The sequence below is a fragment of the Eublepharis macularius genome, chromosome 3 (genome assembly GCF_028583425.1).
Source record: "Eublepharis macularius isolate TG4126 chromosome 3, MPM_Emac_v1.0, whole genome shotgun sequence".
NCBI classification, from domain to species: domain Eukaryota; kingdom Metazoa; phylum Chordata; class Lepidosauria; order Squamata; family Eublepharidae; genus Eublepharis; species Eublepharis macularius.
In genome coordinates, this window is record NC_072792.1 from 90342369 (window position 1) to 90361369 (window position 19001).

Here is a 19001-nt window from a genome sequence, read left to right on the forward strand (position 1 = left end):
GTAGCAGGAAATGGCTTGGAGATTTCTTCTTAGGTCCACTGGCAAAGGATTGCTCTAAAGGTTGCTCTAAAAAGTATGGCCTACATTTTCCAATGTCTTCAAGCTAACTTCTAAGAATCCCACACACATTTCAGAGTCCAGTGGGTACTTTGGTGCCTCACTGCTGTGTTCTGGGCCACCCCACAGATATACATACACCAGGGAACAGTTTCTTTCTTTCTTTGAATGCACTTCCTAGAATGCACTTCCTAGAAAGGGACTACCTGCAATGTCAGGGGGTGTGGCATATGCAAATCAGTTATGCTAATGACACACTTCCAGTGATGGCAAGGGGCATGGCATATGCTAATGAGTTCCTGCAACTCTTTTTCTATGAAATGACTCGTGTGTACCTATGAAATGGGAAGTACTAGTATATACAGCAGATGTACCTTAAATGTGATTGCAGTGATGGGAAGGAATCTTCTTAATAACCTTCGGAAAGGAGTTGCCTGTTTCAAAAGTCTGATTTCAGAAGTCTGTCTTCATTATTTTGGAACAATAACGAAAGGAAATATTTTGAGCTAATCATTTGCATAGACTTTCAATTAAAAAAATGCTTCCATACAATTAAAACACATTATCAAGAATTTCATTTTTCCTTCCTACGATTTGAACAATGACATGTATAAAGTAACATGCTGAATATTTTCTAATTTAAACCAAACAAAACCAAACTTATTCAATGCAATTAATTTTTTTTAAAAAATCAAAGCGGGAATTGATGTGCATTCTCTAGAAAGCCCAGAAAACAGAAGCAAAGAAATCAGATACAACTGTTTTGCATTAAAGCAATTCCAAATTATATAACATAAGCTCATTTGGACTTCAGCAATTTCATGTAAAAACATTTCAGTGAATAACCTTTTTTTTTTTGCCATGCTAAATCAAGTGTATCCAAACAGTTCCATCAAAGACAGTAAACAAACAAACAAACAAACAAACAAACAAACAAACAAGCTAAGTTTAGCTGAGCTTAGATTTCACAGATTGTCAGTTATAAAGTCCAGGTGCAATGGAAGATGGGTCATTGTCTTTGTTAAAATACATGGGATCTACTTACAAGTTGCAAGCAAGTCAACAGCAGAATTAGATCATTATGTATCATTTAAAACAGGACTTTGTTGCCTTCTTAAACAGACAAAACCAATAATCATACACCAAACATCCTTTGAAGTCAGATGTCCAATCTAGTTTTCTTTACACTTGCTGCATTAACATATCCATAATATTAAAACGTTATTCAGATTTAACACTTGGCTGCCATTGCAGACATCCATAACTTTGGTTCTAAGTATTTTCAGCAACTGATGACCAAAATAATGGCCACAGTCCCAAGGAACCAATTCATGGATAAATCAGTTGTAAGGGCTTTCCTCCCCATTTTTGCTGAGTTAAATTAGGAAAACTTGATTTGGGCTTATTAAACGTAGTTTCATTTGTAATGCAATTACAGTAAAATATAGTAATGCCCAAAGTGTTCCAAAGAGAAAGTTGCAGTATGACTAACTACTCAGCAATGGCTGCTCTTAGCATGTCTTTCCCTGCTGTCTGATATATAACTGAAGGCCACCGTAAACTGATAATGTTTGTACCTCCTCCTTAATCCTGTCCTGAGTTAGCATTCCTCTTGTGGGTTTCTTAGTTCTTCTTTAATATGGTACTGTTTCCACCTTCCCACAAGTCTTCTGGACATCCCAGAACATCACTTAGTGTGGCTATCATCCTTCGGCACTAAGGGTTATTCATTTTAACATTAAGCTTGCATACACCCACTGTCATCCATTCCCATTCCCACCCCCTTTGGCTGTTAACAATACATGATTGGGCAGCGGTGTTACCCTGCAAAGACATGTCAAGCTTCTCCCTCACCCCTGAGTTTTACACCTTCATAGGACAAGTGAACAGCTACGATTGTCTGCCATGTTTACACAGACAGCTGTTTGGATCAGTTTCCTATATCAGAGGAGAATATCCATAATGTAAACAAGACAGAAATAATAGCACCAAGACACTGAGGAACATTATGAAGTGCAACAAGAGAAAACTTTACCCGTTCATGTAATGTGATATTTGAAAATTGTTACTTTGGGCATGGGCTTGTGCTGTTTCAATTAATTTCTATGGTACATCTGCAGAAGAATTACTTGGAGAACTGGGCTCTTGTTCTGGGCATTTCTAATGGTCCATTGTGAATAAAATTCATAAGAAGCCCTTGCTATGAAAAGGCTGTGTGGTAACAGGGATCATTTTTACATCTTTTCCCCCCAAGACTGCATGAAGGTTACTAATGTTAATCAACTCTTGTATCAACAACAGATTTTTATTTTAGTGTATTTAAAATATCACCAAATTTAAAATATCACCAAATACAATGTACTAACTCACAGGTCTCTGGTAACTGTTTAAAAAAACATGTCTTTAAGAACACAAACTTTTCAATGAAGCAGCTTCTATAACATTCCAAGGAAGTATCTTTTTCGTTTTATTGTTGTATAAACTAACCTACCAATGGAACAGGATCATTATCACCACTGTTTCATTCCTGTATTGTTGACTAACTGCTATGCTTTCTTCCAACAATGCTTCTGCAGCTGTCTTTTGACACAGCAGCTTCAAAAGATGCAGGGGGAACCTGTACACATTTCTGGATGAACAGTATTGCAATTGTACCAATCAACTGAAAATCCACAGCAAGGAACAGGAAGCACCTCCCTAAGTATAAAGTTTACAGAAGCCATGATATCTCCTAGCTGAAGGCATGCCAGGAGCTCATCAGGCCTGGCTGCCTGTGCCGGTGGGAGGAAGGTCCTTGTGCAAAATAGTGGACTGCGGCGTCCCTTTCATACTGATGGATGGCTACGGCTGGATCATTTTGCCTCCACAAACTCAAAGTTACATCTAAGCTAGCAAAAGGGCTCGAGAGTTCACATATCTATTTCCTACGCAAGGTCAGTCAGTGTCCGAGATCATCTACTACAGAACATTTGTTAACAGCATGGCTGTTATAATGTTATAATGTGCTAAGCCTCCAGAAACTGGTTTACTATGAAATATGACTTCAATGTTATTTCTTAACATCTCATTTTCATTTGTTAGAAAGTTTTCCTGCATAAATTTCAAAACAGGTTTCTCTACTTGGTGTTTATGAACTTCTAGCCTGATTCATATTGTCAAGCAGCAGCCAGTTGAAATCTACACCATATGCAAACTGCTTTGGGCATTATGCTGTTCCCATATAGTGGGTTGCTACAATGATTTTTAACCCCATCACTGCAAACTGCACAAAGGATTTGGTGAAAGTGGGCAGTTTCTGGAGATGAGATAGCCCACACATGATATGGACTTTAAACAACAACGCCCTGGATACATATGAAATGAGACTAGAGACTTGGTGCTCTATTCTGCCTGCCTTTGCCCCAAGTCTCCCTGCTATATAGCCCAAATTTTGTTCTTACTACTTTGTACTTTTAGACACAGGGAAGAGTAACAAAGTGTTGTATTGCATCTCTTCTGTGTTTTACTAATGATAGAGAAATTACGTATAAACACAAAATCTAATTTGATTGTATCAAGAAAGAAAAACGGTGACAATGCTGCTGTTTTATCAAATATTTTTTTAAAAAAGGGAAAAGACAGCATTCAGACCATTCTGATAAGCCACATCCCATTTAACTCAATTATATAAATTACTACTGATGTTAAGAGGGTTAGTACTAGCAGAGTCAGATGTACTTATTTTCACTGCATTTTTTAAAAGTTATCTTTACTTAAAGTTACTTTAATTTTAAGGTCTTAAAACATATTGCCCTTTGATAGCATAACATTATGCTATCATTTTCTTTTTAAAAAGCATGTTGTAAACTTCCTTCGGAATATTTCCAATAGCATAAAATAAAAATAATGAGTTAACATCAACCTTCACATAATTATAAAAGTCCGTGCATCAATACACATCTAGTCTTTAAGGCTTTAAAGTGAGGTGCTTCAGAACAACCATAACTTCAGGTTGCCATCCTTCAGCCACTTGCCACTTGCTGTTTTTTCAAGGGCACTGAGAATTAATGAGGTTTATTTCCCCTTCTCATCCTGCTAGGCTACAGAGATCAGGGCATCCAGTCACCACTTCCTCCTGCCATTTTATGTTATTTAGGTTTATCTCTGTGCTAAATGAGACAAAAAACAGAGCAGGTACTTTTTAGACCAATTTAAATTCTAATAGAGCTGAGGGGTTGGCAATGAAAAACACTTCTGGATGGCAGGAGATTCATATTATAACCATTGAATCTTTACTCCTTTTGATGGTTATATGGGCAGTGCCCTAGAGGAGATTAGTACTTTGGGAAATGTATGCTCTTCCAGCCAATCCACATAGCAAGGTGATTACAGGGAGCCCCTAGCAAGTTGAAGCATTTTGGCAAGAACTATGCTCTTAAGAGTAACATTTGGTTTTAGTCTGATGCAGCTGAGAAGAAATATCTGATTGGTTCGTTCCAGTCTCTACAAGAAGATGGGGCAGACTGTAGAGGTAGCAACCCTCATTAAATCCCTCTGAAAAGAACATGGTGAACAAAAGAGATCCTTGAATGCTTTACTTCCTACATCAAAGCCAGTCTATCACATTCCATTGAACAATGGTGTATTTCTAGCTTTTCTCCAGTACCTAGTTCTGATATTTGACAACACCTCCAAGCTATTTTATTTTATGGAAAAGTATCAGCTTTCAGTAGAGTCAGCATCAATACCCACAGAATGCTTCCCGCAAACTCAAAATGTAAGGAGACCAAAGAAAGGTAACTGCAGCCATGCCTAAGGCAAACTCTTTTCAAGTGAATTGATACGCAATGAGTATGCTGCTTCAGGATGATCTGAGTACTGTTGTGTTTAAGAAATCTGTTTTTATATCATCCTATGCATTATATTATGTCCTAATGTAGATACTAAAAAGCATTTGAGAAGGAATTATGATCACATGAAAAAACCCATCCCAGCTAAGAGACTAGTATGTTCATACAGTTGATGGATAAGATGCATGTACTGATGAAAATTTTCTCTTGGTTGCAGGGAAGATTACAGGGAGTACCAGTTCTTCAAATCCCTTGATACAAGTTTCAAATTCATTTAAAATATAATTGAAAATTAGTTTACACAGCATACAAAATTGTTTGACAATCTCCAACATCCCATTAAGGAGTGGGCCCTTCTTAAACCACTATCAAATAGGCTGTATTACTACAGGATAACAAAGATCCATAGGATATAGCACAGGCATGTTTATTCAATTCGGACAGTTTTCATAACCTTCCAAATAGGAGTACTAAGTTTTTCTCATGCTCAATACAGTCGGCATCCCAATTCTTAGAGAATTTATAAAAATATTTTTAATCCAATAATCCTGATAAGGTAAAAATAAGTGTTTTATAGCAAATGTTGGACAGACTCACTAGCTATGACTAGGGCTGTCAGGTTACAACCTAGAGATTCTCCCTGTTCCTGCTGCATCCTGCAATTCTGTAGCGACTTACATGGGAGGGGGAATCTTGAGGATGCCACCTAAGAACTCTGTGAGAGAACATAAATTTATTTTAAATGCCATACATTCATTACTGGAATCACACATCTCCATTTCTTTTTGCATGTTTGGTTACCCACTTACAACTGGCAGTTCTGTTTTGTTTTTTTAAGGTGCAGAAGCATCTTTCAAATCTACATGACTAACTCCATAAACAAAGCCCATACACTAGTTTGACATGCTTTACATTTACACTGTTAAAACCACCAAAAGCCATCTTCAAATGACAGGACTAATTGAAACTGCATAATTCTGTAGGAGATTAAAGTACTTTCATTTCTCCTGCGAAAGCAATTCCATGTCTCACAAAATTCCAGCAGACTTCAAGATGCTGGACAACAACAACCCTTGGGGAACATGGTGATTGTGTAGCTGACAGATTTTTAAGTTCATGCTGATTTAAAAAAATAATTAACCATCAAAGCAATCATCACCTTGCCCCATGACTGCCGCACCACCCTAAGCCAGGTCAACCTGGGATCAATTTTATGACTGAGAAAGTTACCCTAAGAAAAGAATGGGGTGATATTGTGGTCTCTTTTTAAATTACTAGATTTACATTTTCAAAATTAAAACCAAAAAACAACACATTTGAAAGAAGTTGCTGCACCTGCAAAGACACTCTTTAAGCTTACTATGAAATACAAAAAAGTGCACTCTTCTATATCTACATATAAAACATATTAGAAATAAAACTTGTGTAAAATGTTTGCTGTGCAAACTATAAAAAGTCAGTGAGTCCATTGTTTTTTCCTAAGCATTTAAGCCAGATTTTCTTCCTTCCTACTGCAAAGAATCACTGTTATCCAAGACAAGCCCGCTGATGTTTGTGGTTGAGAGGTCTGCACCATCATCTTCAGTGCTGTCCACAGACTCGTCTTCACTTTGCCCTGCCATCATGACTTGTTGAACAGCCAAAGTAGTACCATCCGATGAAAGAGACTGGAGACTGTCTACATTCATGTTGACTGGAGCTGTAATTGTTACAACGGCTCCTAAAAAAGCAAAAAAAAATTCCAAAAAAACAGGTCTGACTGAAGCAAAACTTCACTATTTGGAAAATCTATTGTTCCTTTCCCCCTCAAAACTTGTGTTAACTAAGAAGTATCTAACTCAAACAGGGTTTCCAACTTAATGAAAATTGAGGGGGGGGGGTGTTATGTCTGTTCCTTAACTGTACAAATTCAGTCAATTTAGATAATCTTATAATTTGACAAACTTTACCAATACATTGTTTCACAGTTAGTTTTTCTGCTCTAACACCTTTTGGCTACAATCATTCTGGCAGCTGTAAGTAATTCATACACCATAATTTTATATGTATTTACAACAAAGTCTATGGTTGTTGTGGGTTTTCCGGGCTGTATTGCTGTGGTCTTGGCATTGTAGTTCCTGACGTTTCGCCAGCAGCTGTGGCTGGCATCTTCTTTGTTTGCAACAAAGTCTGTTAGCAAACCCAACAGTAATACTTTCATCTCTTTCACAACCCACCTTGGTTTTCATCATCCTGAATAGTTTGGTATAATCTGCAATCTTGGCCATTACAGTATTCACTCCAATTTCATATCATTTATGGATAAATTAAATAGCACCAGTTCCAATACCAATTCTCGTGGGATCCCACTGCTCATTTTCCTCTATTGAAAGAACTGTTCATTTATTCCTACTCTCTGCTTCCTGCCGTTTACCCAATTTTTAATCTTAAACTGATTTAAAAAGTTCCCTTAATCAGCAAAGATTAAATAAAGCATTTATTTCAATTAAAAACATGTACTTAAAAAAATCTGCTCACCATCTGACATTGCAAGTTCATTTGATTGATGCTGAGTTACTCCTGATGCAATGGAATCTGGCCAGAACCTTTGAACTGGTCGGTTCTGAGCTGTTTTCTTCTTTGTTTTTGGAGTTTCAGAACAACTGGAATCTAACATTGGCTGGAGAATTCGTCTTCTAGCATTGATAAACCTAAATATGGTCAACATGACCAGACACAAACACACCAGACAAAATTAGACTGTTTCAACACAAATTGAAACAAAAAACGTTACCTCTCAGTATTTTTCATTGCAGTTTTTTTAAACATGGCAAAGGACCACAAGTATTTGATTTCAGAAGAAGCTTCTGGAGTAATGAAAGCCTTTAGCATACCAACTGATTTTCTATTACTTCTTAGCTGGTTTTCTTCTCTGGGTTCTTTTCCTTATTTCTGAGGATCCACATCTGCAGTTTAGCCCCATGCCACCCCCCATGTCAAAGCCAGCTGCAGAACACTATTTTATGACTAAGTAGTTTTGATTTCAGCATCAACTTTCATTGACTACAGCCTACTTTGTCAAAACACACACAGTTATAAACAGAAAAAGGTTGTAACAGCAGGGTGAAAGAGGCATGTGAAAGAGAACAGAGTGAGACTTAATTATGCAAAATTCAAATGGAATCATGAAAAGAATAGACTATTAATAAGAGCAGTAATTAATTGCTAAGCTGGTTAACAGCTGTAGCCCAACTGAGGAACACTGCCATTTTTAAGTCAACATCAACTGAAAGCCAATGCAATGTAGTGGTTAGCATGTCAGATTATGCCTGAGGAGACAGATTCAAATCTTCACTACAGTATCTGGGATTTTAATGTATCCTGTAAATTTTAAATTTGTAATACGCTTTGTAATTTCCCAATGCTTGGGACAATTATGGTATAAATAATTTCAATAAATAAATAAATATAAATGTACACTGATCTGAGATCTTTGGAGCATGAGTGAGATAAAAATCCAATAAAACAAGCAAACAAAAACATGAAAAGCACTTAGTATTATTGATTTTGCTCCAACATGCCCATTGTCTATTTATATCCAACTCACATAAGACCTTATATACTTATGCATAAGACTTGCAATAGCACCAGTCATATCCACTGTTTCACTAGAAGTCAGTAACCTATGGCCTTTTTATATAGGTAAACATTGTATCATATTCAAATTTTATCTTACCAGTTGTTAACCTGGAGTAATGTCAGATTTGTTTGTGCTGCTATCTGTTTTTTCTCATCTTCTGTGGGATACGGATGCTATGCAAAAACGGGGAAAGGATATAAATATTTTATTTTGGGAGGAAAAAACTCAGATGGCCATCAGGGTTTTATTATACCAATAAATATACATTCAAAAATCAACAATTTAGCATAAAGTTTATCTATAAACAATTATGTTTTGACCAGAAAGCTGAATGTTCCTATAACATATCACAGTAAAATTGCTTTTTATTAGTGAACTGCAGCTTCTCTTGTCTATACTCAATATGGTAGTTTTAGAAGACTAGTAACAGATAGTAGTTTATTAATAAAATGAGGAATCAAAAGTAATTTATTAGATTTCCATCTCTGTGCAATTTTTGCTATTAACATATTAAAAACCAACATTTTCTCTCTCCTAATACCAATCTCATAGGAATAATAAAGCATTATAACTAAAAGATCCATAGGAACTTAAATAAGAACTTCCCAGTTCTTATTTAACTATGTTATTAAATTAATTATCTTCATTTGCATTCTAATTTATTATTTCATGGAAATTATAGGTTTAGCCTCTTCTTCTGTTCATGTTACATAGATGCACATACTTCAGCACATAATCCTTTTAAGAGCACAAATTTCAGTTCGGTTCTGAGATGTCCTGTCAATCAGTGAAACCTCTTACACTGACAAAAGAGCATCTTGCAGAGGAGGACGGCTCCTCATGCTGAAGCAACCTGCCACCATTAGCTGAGCAGAATGGTAGGATACAACCAGGGCTTTTTATGATAGCACTTAGCAGTAGTGACTGATTACCAGCACCTTGAGGGGGGGAGGCTTTCCCAAGTCCTGAGGGGGGGGGATTGGTGGAAATCTGCACAACCTTACATGCGAGTAATGGACTTTTTAAAAAATAACAAATACCACTGGATACAACCTAATGATCTCTCACGAGTTCATCCTCTGAATGGCAATAATGCTGAAGAGTGCCCTCTTGAAAGCTTCTGTTTGTTTAACTAAGAACAAACGTCTAAAAACCAGCTGACCCATAAAGAGTCATAAACCTCTAATGATGTTGATTGCAAAAAGATGTTTAGCTTAGTTAAGCTAAACATCTTATAAAAGAAATGTCACCATTATAAACCATGTCAAAAAAATTCTCACAGCTGCCAAAAACCTCAGCAGCATGGTTCTTGATGTACATAACATGTGATAAAACTGGATTCATTACACAGTTTTATGTACAAGAAAGGAGAGATCATATGACAGAGATGAACAACGTTGATTATAATTTTTTTTAAATTCCACAGTTACAACACTCGTAGAGAGTATATGAAATATCTGCCAAGAGTTTTTGTTACAGGAACATTAATGATTTATGGACAGCTGTTTCCTTTCAATGATCTTACATCTATCTAATAGTTAAGAATAGCATATCCATATAAACCAAAAATTCACAAGGTGAGGCCAAACAGGGCTAATGATGAGATTTTTGCAAACCCTGGGAAAACCCCAGGTTTGCAAAAAAATCAAACTTTTTAAAATGGTGTGTGAGAGAGACTTACAGCCTGTGTTGATGGGGACCAGCTATGGCCTGAGTGAACTTGCCTGGATCATCCAAGACCATCCTAGGCTGTTGATAGTTGTATTTTTTGCCTGTTTCTGCACATGGATTACAGTCATTGCATCATGGGGAATGTCTTTCATTAACTATGAGATAGATTTATGGTAATTTAAATATAGTCCTCAAAAGGCTACTGATCAAGAGACCATATGAAAAATGACTCTAGGCATAATGAAATAAAAAATAAAAATACTTCTAGCATTGAAGAAGATCACAAGGGTATGATATTTATGGAGCGTGGGCCTGATTAAACTTCGATAAATTAATTTAATGAATTTTGAGTATGTCTATAAGAAGCTGTTATAAGTATTTTTAAAGCTACAGATATAGCCTAAACTTTTTCTTTCCTTATGTACCAATAAAAATATACCAGCAGAAATATACCAACAGAAACTCTCACCAATTACTGCAACCAATGCTTACCCCTATGTGCTGAAAAAGCCATGACCTCATCACATTTGTTGCATGCTTTGGAAGAACCCCTCTTTTATTTTTCGATGACCCATCATCTTGATGCAAGATGCTTAAATCCTGGTTTAACTGTAACTGGAGCTGCACAGAATTGACATATAGTTCAAAATCATTAACGCGGTAATGTCACACTTTAAATTTCACAAAAAATTAGCGCTTTAAATTTCACAAAAATTATCTTATGAAAAAAATCTAACAGTTGAAAGAGTAAGCACAAGCTTATAAGTAGTAATGCCATTACGAAGAGAAGGAAGTAATAGTTGTCCTAAACATGCAGATAATTGCATGGTACAGAATTCTTAGGATTATACCATTTTAGATTACTGGTGGGGAATTGTATGTTTGAATGTTCACCCAAGTCAAAGACTTCTGTCCATGGAAAACTAGCATGATTTGCATCCCTGTTTCTTCCTAATGTGCCAGGGGTTTTTATATACATGCAATATTTTCTACAAGGAAGCATCCAATGTACACAAAAAATGAGGTAGCTGGATGTATATGTTAACAGAGGACATTATTCCTTCCTCCACAATCCTGGAGCAGCCTTCACGATGGCATCCCCTATTCTGGAGTATCGGGATTGGTGGATTTTTTTTGTCCTCCTCACTCTGCAACATTAATCAAATGTAGTGTTTTCCCCTACAGGAATGGCTGGTAGTCCTTCACCTATGTAGAAGAAAGCATGCAGGCACTCAGAGGCACTACTAGTATTTGGGCATAGCTGCACTTGGTAGTTTGAGAGTAGAGATGGGAATGAACTGGAATATGAACCAAAGTTCATGATGAACCAAGCCGGTTCGTGAATCAGCGGTTCGTCAGAGCCCATTTCTGACAAACTGCCACGAACTTTAAGCTGGTCTGTTTGGTTCGATTTTTGGTTCATCACGCAGACAGCCTGGCACCGGTCAATCAGTTTCCTAGGCAACAGAGGATGGACTTCCTGCAGACCTTCTTCTGACCCATAAGTGACCTTCTGCTGACCCAGAAGTGACGATTTGCTGACCTGGATGTGACGTTTTCACGAACCAAATGAACCGGTTTGTGAACCGGGGCAGTTCGTGAAAGTACGTGGTTTGTGAAATGTGACGAACCACAAACTGCACGGTTTGTTTTTTTTCTGGTTCGTGCCCATCTCTATTTGAGAGTCCGTAACGAGAAGCAGGTTCTGGCTAGGGATGTCCTCCAAGAAAGATTTCATCATTTTTGATCTGGGATGAGAAGATTTTTACTGTGATTGCTTATTTATGTATATGATGTTACTGGTTCATATTCAAATTTGTGAGTTTTTTCAGGTTCCAAAAATTCAGGATCATTATTTTCTATATGGAATGTATTTGAGGGTCTGGTGCAGCTGATAATGGCACCAAATTTTGCCAGAACATCATCTTCTCTATAATCTAAAGATCCCCTATGTTTCAGGCAGATTGAACAAAGTGGTTTAATTTTACAAACCCCTGAAGTAGGTGTCTTTGGCACAGGCATATTTCTCTCTATTTATTCCTAATGGATGAAAATTACAGTCAAGTGGTGGCCTGGCAAGAGAGCATTGACCAGCCACCATTTTTTTAAAAAAACAACCCACATCTTTCTGCATTCATTTCATTTTCCTACTTTTACAATAACAGATTGACAAACATTTTTTTACCTTTCACCTGAAAAAACAGCATTTCCCACTTTCCTTACTGTGGTCTGTTGTTTGTTTCCTTTCACAAAGTGAGGAGGAAGGAAAGATAACCACAACTCTGCCATTGTTCCCTACAGGGGATTTTTTGGAAGGTGACTGATATAGCTTGCACCAAATGACATCAAAATTGTAGGGGAGTTAGTGCTGCCTGTCCATTAAAGAACTCTCAAGTTTCAAGTGAATTGGACCAAGGGGTCCAATTATATAGGTATCTAAATAAGATCCCCCAGCTATCATATTTGCAGGGGGGGAAAGGCTCCATCACCACATAGGAGGGAGGGGAGGAGAAGGAATAAGCCAGAAACACTGATCAGCTGGGCTCTGTGTCTGGCTACTGTATGGGAAATTTAGAGAATAAACAAACAAATAAATCTATCTTCTGAAAAACCGGACACCTGCTGCTGATAGTAAGCATCCAACCAAAACAATTTCAGATTTTTTGGGTGTGTATGTGTTTTGCAATGCTTAATGTTAAAGGAATTTTAGACCTCTTTCTATAAAATCTTGTGAGCATACACTCAAGCTAACAACACACAAAGCATGTAGACTCTTAAGATAAGCCTTGCTCACAATTCTTCCTCTGAGATATCCTGCAGGTCAGATAGGTCTCTGGTAGGCGAGAAGGGTCATTGAGCAAAGTATAAACATTGTCTTGTGTTGGTTATTCTAATTAGATAATTAGGATTTTAACTTTGAATGCATTCCTTCCCAGGAATATATCAGATATATGGATCCAGCTTTTCAAATGTTTGTATAATTTATTTGTCACTCAAGCTTGTCAGATGTCATGTATTCTGGCGAAATGGATCATTTTGTGTCACTCTGATGGGGTGTTTGCATCATTCTGACAGGGTGTTTATACTAACCTTTTGATCTTTTATTCTGTAAACAATTAGTGTTAAGGTATATAAGGCTCTCAAACATAACCAGTCTTTACACCTTTTAGACTGAAATTGGTGATATGTGTCATGAGATTATTCTATAAACAATAAGCCCATATTTCTTTATAGATCACTGCTTTTGGTGTCTTGATTCTGTGTGAAGGGGGGGTTGAACTGAAATGCAGAGTACTCTAAAATAAATCTCCCTTCACTTAAGAATCCCAAATTTGTGTAACTGTTCTGAAAATCACAGTAATGACCCGAAAGAGATTTTTGTATATATATTTTTGATCAATAATTCCGGAATGTATACCCCTATAGTTCTGATATTTCTCAGCCATGCCTTAGACTGAAGCTCTTTTATTTGACCCCCAATAGTGGAATCCAGAGAACCATACCAGCCCATTCACTTAGGCTTGCCTTGGATTCTGTTTCTTGGTCACATTAGCATGACAGGATATTGAAGAAAAACATACATACACCCAAATGATCAACATTATGATGAGAAGAGTGTATGGAAGCAGAACCTGTATGTTGTTGTGCTATAGTACTCTGAGAGATAGAGAACATTGCTATGCACTCTGTAGAACAGACCTGTGAATTCTGGATCCTGATGGTTCCAGGTGACAGAGCTTGCGTCACTACTTGACCTTGAGGTGTGACCACAGTCACTGGCTGATACACTGTACCACCTTAAAAACATATTAGAGCAATAATACTGTTGGAGAGTAACCAAGCAATAAAGTGTGAGCCTGATAACAGGCATTTTTATGCATTAAACAGACAAGACGGTGATAAGCAAATTCACCTTTCAGGTAAAACATACTATAATAATGCAAAGTGGCAAAACTGTTTTGAACAAACTTTCAATTTCACTAGGATATCATTATTATCTAGCAAAGAATATGACTCCTCATATCAGAGATTACTGTATAGCCTTGTTAATGTTTCTTAGAAATTTTTCAAAATTATGTTTAATTTGGCTACATTTTATTTACACTACATCACATTAAACTACATGATAATACTAAATTCTCAGCATGAACTGTCATGCATTACTATTATCCTAAACGTACCATGATACTTGGTTGCACAGCCTTAGGAATCTAAAATTATCTCCAGAACTCCAATCTTTGTTCATTTCTTAACAGACTTGAAAATTATCTATGATAAAGTTTAACATCTGAGTTTTTGTTTAGTGCATCCTACCTGCAACAGTTGCCATAGTTACATTTCCCTGCTGCAATGCTGATGCAGGCACCATAATCCCTTGGGGACTGAGTGTACCTGTGATGGCACTTTGAATTGGCTAGAAACAACAAAAATTATATGGTCTTAAAGAACAAGTCCTGACATTGTAGTTTCAACAATTAAAAAAAAACATGAAAGAAAGTAAGCCCCATGACAAAAATGATGATGTTTACCAACCAATATAATTGTAAAGAGTCATGAAGCTCAGATAAGAAGGGAGCTGAATGAGAGGAATACCTTATTGAATAATAAATAAAATCAATAACCTAGAAATATGCTCTTTTTATATATATTGTTACTTAACTGTTGGCTTTCTTCCCCAGATTGAACCATTCTATGACACTGTAGAACTGACATGTGACTTGTGGTTCATGATTATTAAAAGTAACTGGACCTGTACCACTTTACACTGGTCTCATCTCATCTTGCTATAATCAATAGGCTTGTATTTGCAGATTGGTTAACTCAAATCAACAGAGTAACAGAATTAGACACAGTTGTTCTACAATAACTTATTCATGCCTTCATTTCCCCCCCCACCAAAAAATGGGATACATAAGAAAATCAAAGGAAACCACAAATATCTTTAGAAAATCCATAAAATTCTGGGTGAAATCCTAACCTTTCTAAATTTAATGTGTAGATCTTTATGACTTTAGACATAAAGATTTCATCCTTTTCAATTGAAAAGGCATACTTTCAAGCAACTAATATTTCACCTTGTGAAAATTTTGTATTTAAAATACTTAACTTTATTATTGTTACCCAACAATCAAATGTCTGGATGACAGAAGTGCAGTTTTTGGATTAGTACATTGACAAGGGGATGGCATCACAACAACTTGGAAGAAATAATTCTAAAAATATACACCAGTATCTTAACAATCTTCATGGTACTTAATTCACACTACTGAATTAGTGAGCTTAAGTTGCCTCACTTGCTTCTAGAGGTCACAGTCAGAAGAAATTAAGTGAATGTAACCATATTTGAAAGAGCATGCTTTAAAATCAGAGTAATATTGATGATGTAATTTCTTATTTTCAAGGAGAAAATCAAATTATTTAAAGATGTACGACTCATGGTTTCGGACAAAATAAGTGACTTCTTTTTTTCCTACTTACTATTATAGTCATTTAACAACTTGTTTCATAAATATAATATATCTGTATAGTAATTTTTCACATCCTACTTGAAAAGTACTAAAAGAAAAGGGAATGTCAGTAAGGATGCATTTTGGGGACATCTCCCATGAAAGGATCCAAACACTAGATCCCTGAGTCCTTGGAGAGCTATTCTCAATTGTTATAGACAACAGTGGGATAATTGGCCCAATGATCTAATATTGTATAAGACAGCTTTTATATGTTCATACAATTCCTTACCCCAATAAGGAGCAAGAACAAGAGAACCAATTCCAGAAGTGTGTGGTTTACAGCAGCCCATGGGATCTTTTAACTGGGGAACTTATGCACATGCAATCTAGGCTACTGAACATGTAGAATTTATTTTCTTTGTGTGTATGTGGCAGAGGGCAATCACAGAATGGTTTGTATACCTACAGATCACCCCTTATTTGGATGGGGCCATTATCTAAAATGAGATGAACAAAGTGAACCCCCAAATTAGGCTAAGGATAATGACAATTGTGTCAATTTTGCTCTACTGCTCACATTTTCTGGTGACTCTTTCCATGAAGACAGCTGCTCCAGCAAATCCAAGCTATCTTTATCATGTTTAAAGTTGCTGGACTGCAGACAAAGAGTTGACAGATTATAGTCATTCTTTTAGTATTACAATTCCATGTACCTGCCCACTAAGAAACTGCACAAGGGAGACCCAGCAATCTTTAATAAAACCACAAAACAACATCTCTACTAGGCTGCCAGTCACAGAAAATCTCTTTGTAAATCATATTGCTTACAAATTTAACTAAAAATTAATATAATATTTTATATTTGGTTCATTATTTAAAATAGTTACAGTCTACAGTTACGCATTGTTTGAAAGAAAGAAAATACACTTTTATTAGCTTGAAAGGTACCTGAGGCTGTACAGGTGAATAAGGGCTCCCAGATTCTCCACTGAGAAGAGTCTCACTGTTCATTTTCGTTTTCAGACAGGCAATATAGCGACTACAGAAATCCTTACAAAGCTCATTAACCTTTTCTAGCTCAAGCAGATGAATTCGGAGAACCTGAATTGCCTTTACCATCTAGAAAAGGAAATGCAGAAAAAATTCTGAAGCAATGAATATAAACATAAAGATATGGCATTTATAACAGTTTAATTACAAATAGATATTGTAATAAATGATTGAACTCTTATTACTAATATTTTCAACAACAACACACATATATTTTTATTCCCTACACAGATAGGGAATAATTTAATTTAATTTAAATTGGGTACATTGGGTGTGTCAACATGCGATGAATGAACTGGTACAAAATGTACAAAATATACATTTTGTACAAAAACTGGGAAGCTGATACTGGCAATGATTTCCCCCTTCCCTAGCAGCTCCCCAAGTGTCCCAAAAATACTCTCTAAGGGGTCAAGTGGACTCTTGCAAACAAAATGCATCACAGTATTTAGAAGGACTGCAGTGAGGAGGGAGAATTGAGTGATCTTGCATCATTTTCTGGCCTCTGCTGGATCCAATAAATATTTATTCAATTAGCAGATCTTGTGATCAGGCATATGGCGACATAAATAATGAATTTGTTCAAAGAAGTCAGTTACATTAAAAAGCTATTATGTAAAGGAGTAGCTACTGTCAATACCGAAGTACTATCAACTGATACAGATGGCTACAACTAGTATTGTACAGAATTCTGTTTGTAGTACAGCCACTAAAACAATAATCAGTCTCTGACATGCCTTTTAAAGTGGTTTGAGCAGACTTACAAGCTTCAGTGAAAGGAAAGACAACTGTACTGGAGCTGCAGTTCAACAACTAATGTTTCTGCAACAGCCTTTCAATTTTTGGAAAGCTACAATTGCCTCTTGAACATTTTAAATTAAAAAGCTGAAGAGGATACACTGCTTGAGTATTAAATGCAACCAGAAACTAAAAGATTTCCTTTGAGTTTAATTAGACATACTTACCTGAGAGCCCATTCCTGTTTCAAACCGAAATCAACCAAAGAAAAGGTTAGAAATAATGTATTTTCCAATGGGGTCAATATAATTCTATAAAATAAGTTAAAAAGTAAATTTCAGTAATTATTTTAGTTGATATTTCACAAATGACCTTTCCAATTTCAAGTGTACTTTTTCCAGGCAGAAAAAAGAAATATCTATGAAAAACATACTCCTAAAGAAGCAAAAAGATTTGCTTCATTTGCTCGTCTAAAACGTTATTTTACTTACTAAATTGTCTGTTTCTGGATCTTCACAAAAAAAGGGTTTCCCTTCTTTTTCCTGCTTTCTTACGAAGTTTTCAATATCTAAATCAAAACTAGCAGAGGTTGTACCTTCTGATCCCTGTGTAGATTGTTCACATTTTTCAAATAATAGTGCTAATAAGGGAAAGAGTGGATGCCTGAGAATAAAAGCAGAACGGATGAACAAACTGTAAGTCTGTGAAAACTTCTGCGTGCAACGCAGTAAGCTGAAAAATGCAAAACATTTGAAAAACTGCACAGATACATTAAATTACATTTGCAATGAATACACTAGGAATTTTGACTGAATATAACAACAACAACATTCGATTTATATACCGCCCTTCAGGACAACTTAATACCCACTTAGAGCAGTTTACAAAGTATGTTGTTATTATCCTCACAACAATCACTTTGTGAGGTGGGTGGGGCTGAGAGAGCTCTAGAAGAGCTGGGACTGACCCAAGGTCACCCAGCTTGTTTCAAGAGGAGGAGAGTGCGGAATCAAACCCAGTCCGCCTGATTAGCGTCCCACTGCTCTTAACCACTACACCAAACCAAAGCACTTACCAGCCTCCTAAAGTCATAAATTTACCATCTAAAACAGAATTTTAAAATTTTGCTTTCAGAAGTTAGTCACCAGTGCGTTTTACAGCCATGTTGAGGCATTTTACAGCCACCATGAGGTGGGTGGGGCTGAGAGAGCTCTAGAAGAACTGTGACTGACCCAAGGTCACCCAGCTGGCTTCAAGTGGAGGAGCGGGGACTCAAACCCAGTTCTCCAGATTAGAGTCCCATAGCTCTTAACCACTACTCCAAACTAGCCATGTAATGTTTTCTATTTATTGTGTGTCAAATTCCACTAAACTCAGGCTAGAGCTATTTATACAGGCCTAGTTTGACAGTCCATATTTTTATTCAATCATTTTAAGCAAATTAGATTGCTTGTACTATTGGCAGTTCAGCAAACTTTGTTATAAACCAAGCCTAAACAAAAACAATTTTTGCCGTCTTTGATATCCAGAACCTGTCTGACTAATTTAATATAAAAAATAATACATAAGTATATTAGAAATTCAGTT

The 19001-nt window shown here is 36.5% G+C and overlaps 1 protein-coding gene across 5 annotated transcripts in view; it reads right to left on the bottom strand.

Annotated features, from left to right (window-relative positions):
- Positions 1 to 567: 567 nt before the first annotated feature.
- PKNOX1 (PBX/knotted 1 homeobox 1) overlaps positions 568 to 19001 on the bottom strand; it is a 47148-nt gene continuing 28714 nt past the window's right edge. For 2 of the 5 annotated variants that reach the window (XM_054973679.1, XM_054973678.1), the window contains exons 4-12: positions 17906 to 18077; positions 16575 to 16745; positions 16204 to 16281; positions 14491 to 14590; positions 13876 to 13973; positions 10669 to 10797; positions 8602 to 8678; positions 7404 to 7576; positions 568 to 6606 (exon numbers count right to left, since the gene is read on the bottom strand). In XM_054973679.1, coding sequence (XP_054829654.1) covers positions 6395 to 6606; positions 7404 to 7576; positions 8602 to 8678; positions 10669 to 10797; positions 13876 to 13973; positions 14491 to 14590; positions 16204 to 16281; positions 16575 to 16745; positions 17906 to 18077 — 1210 coding nt within the window. In that variant the 3' untranslated portion in view covers positions 568 to 6394. Of the gene's footprint in view, positions 6607 to 7403; positions 7577 to 8601; positions 8679 to 10668; positions 10798 to 13875; positions 13974 to 14490; positions 14591 to 16203; positions 16282 to 16574; positions 16746 to 17641; positions 17702 to 17905; positions 18078 to 19001 lie in introns of those variants that run through there. The other 3 variants (XM_054973681.1, XM_054973680.1, XM_054973682.1) reach the window with 2 other exon arrangements.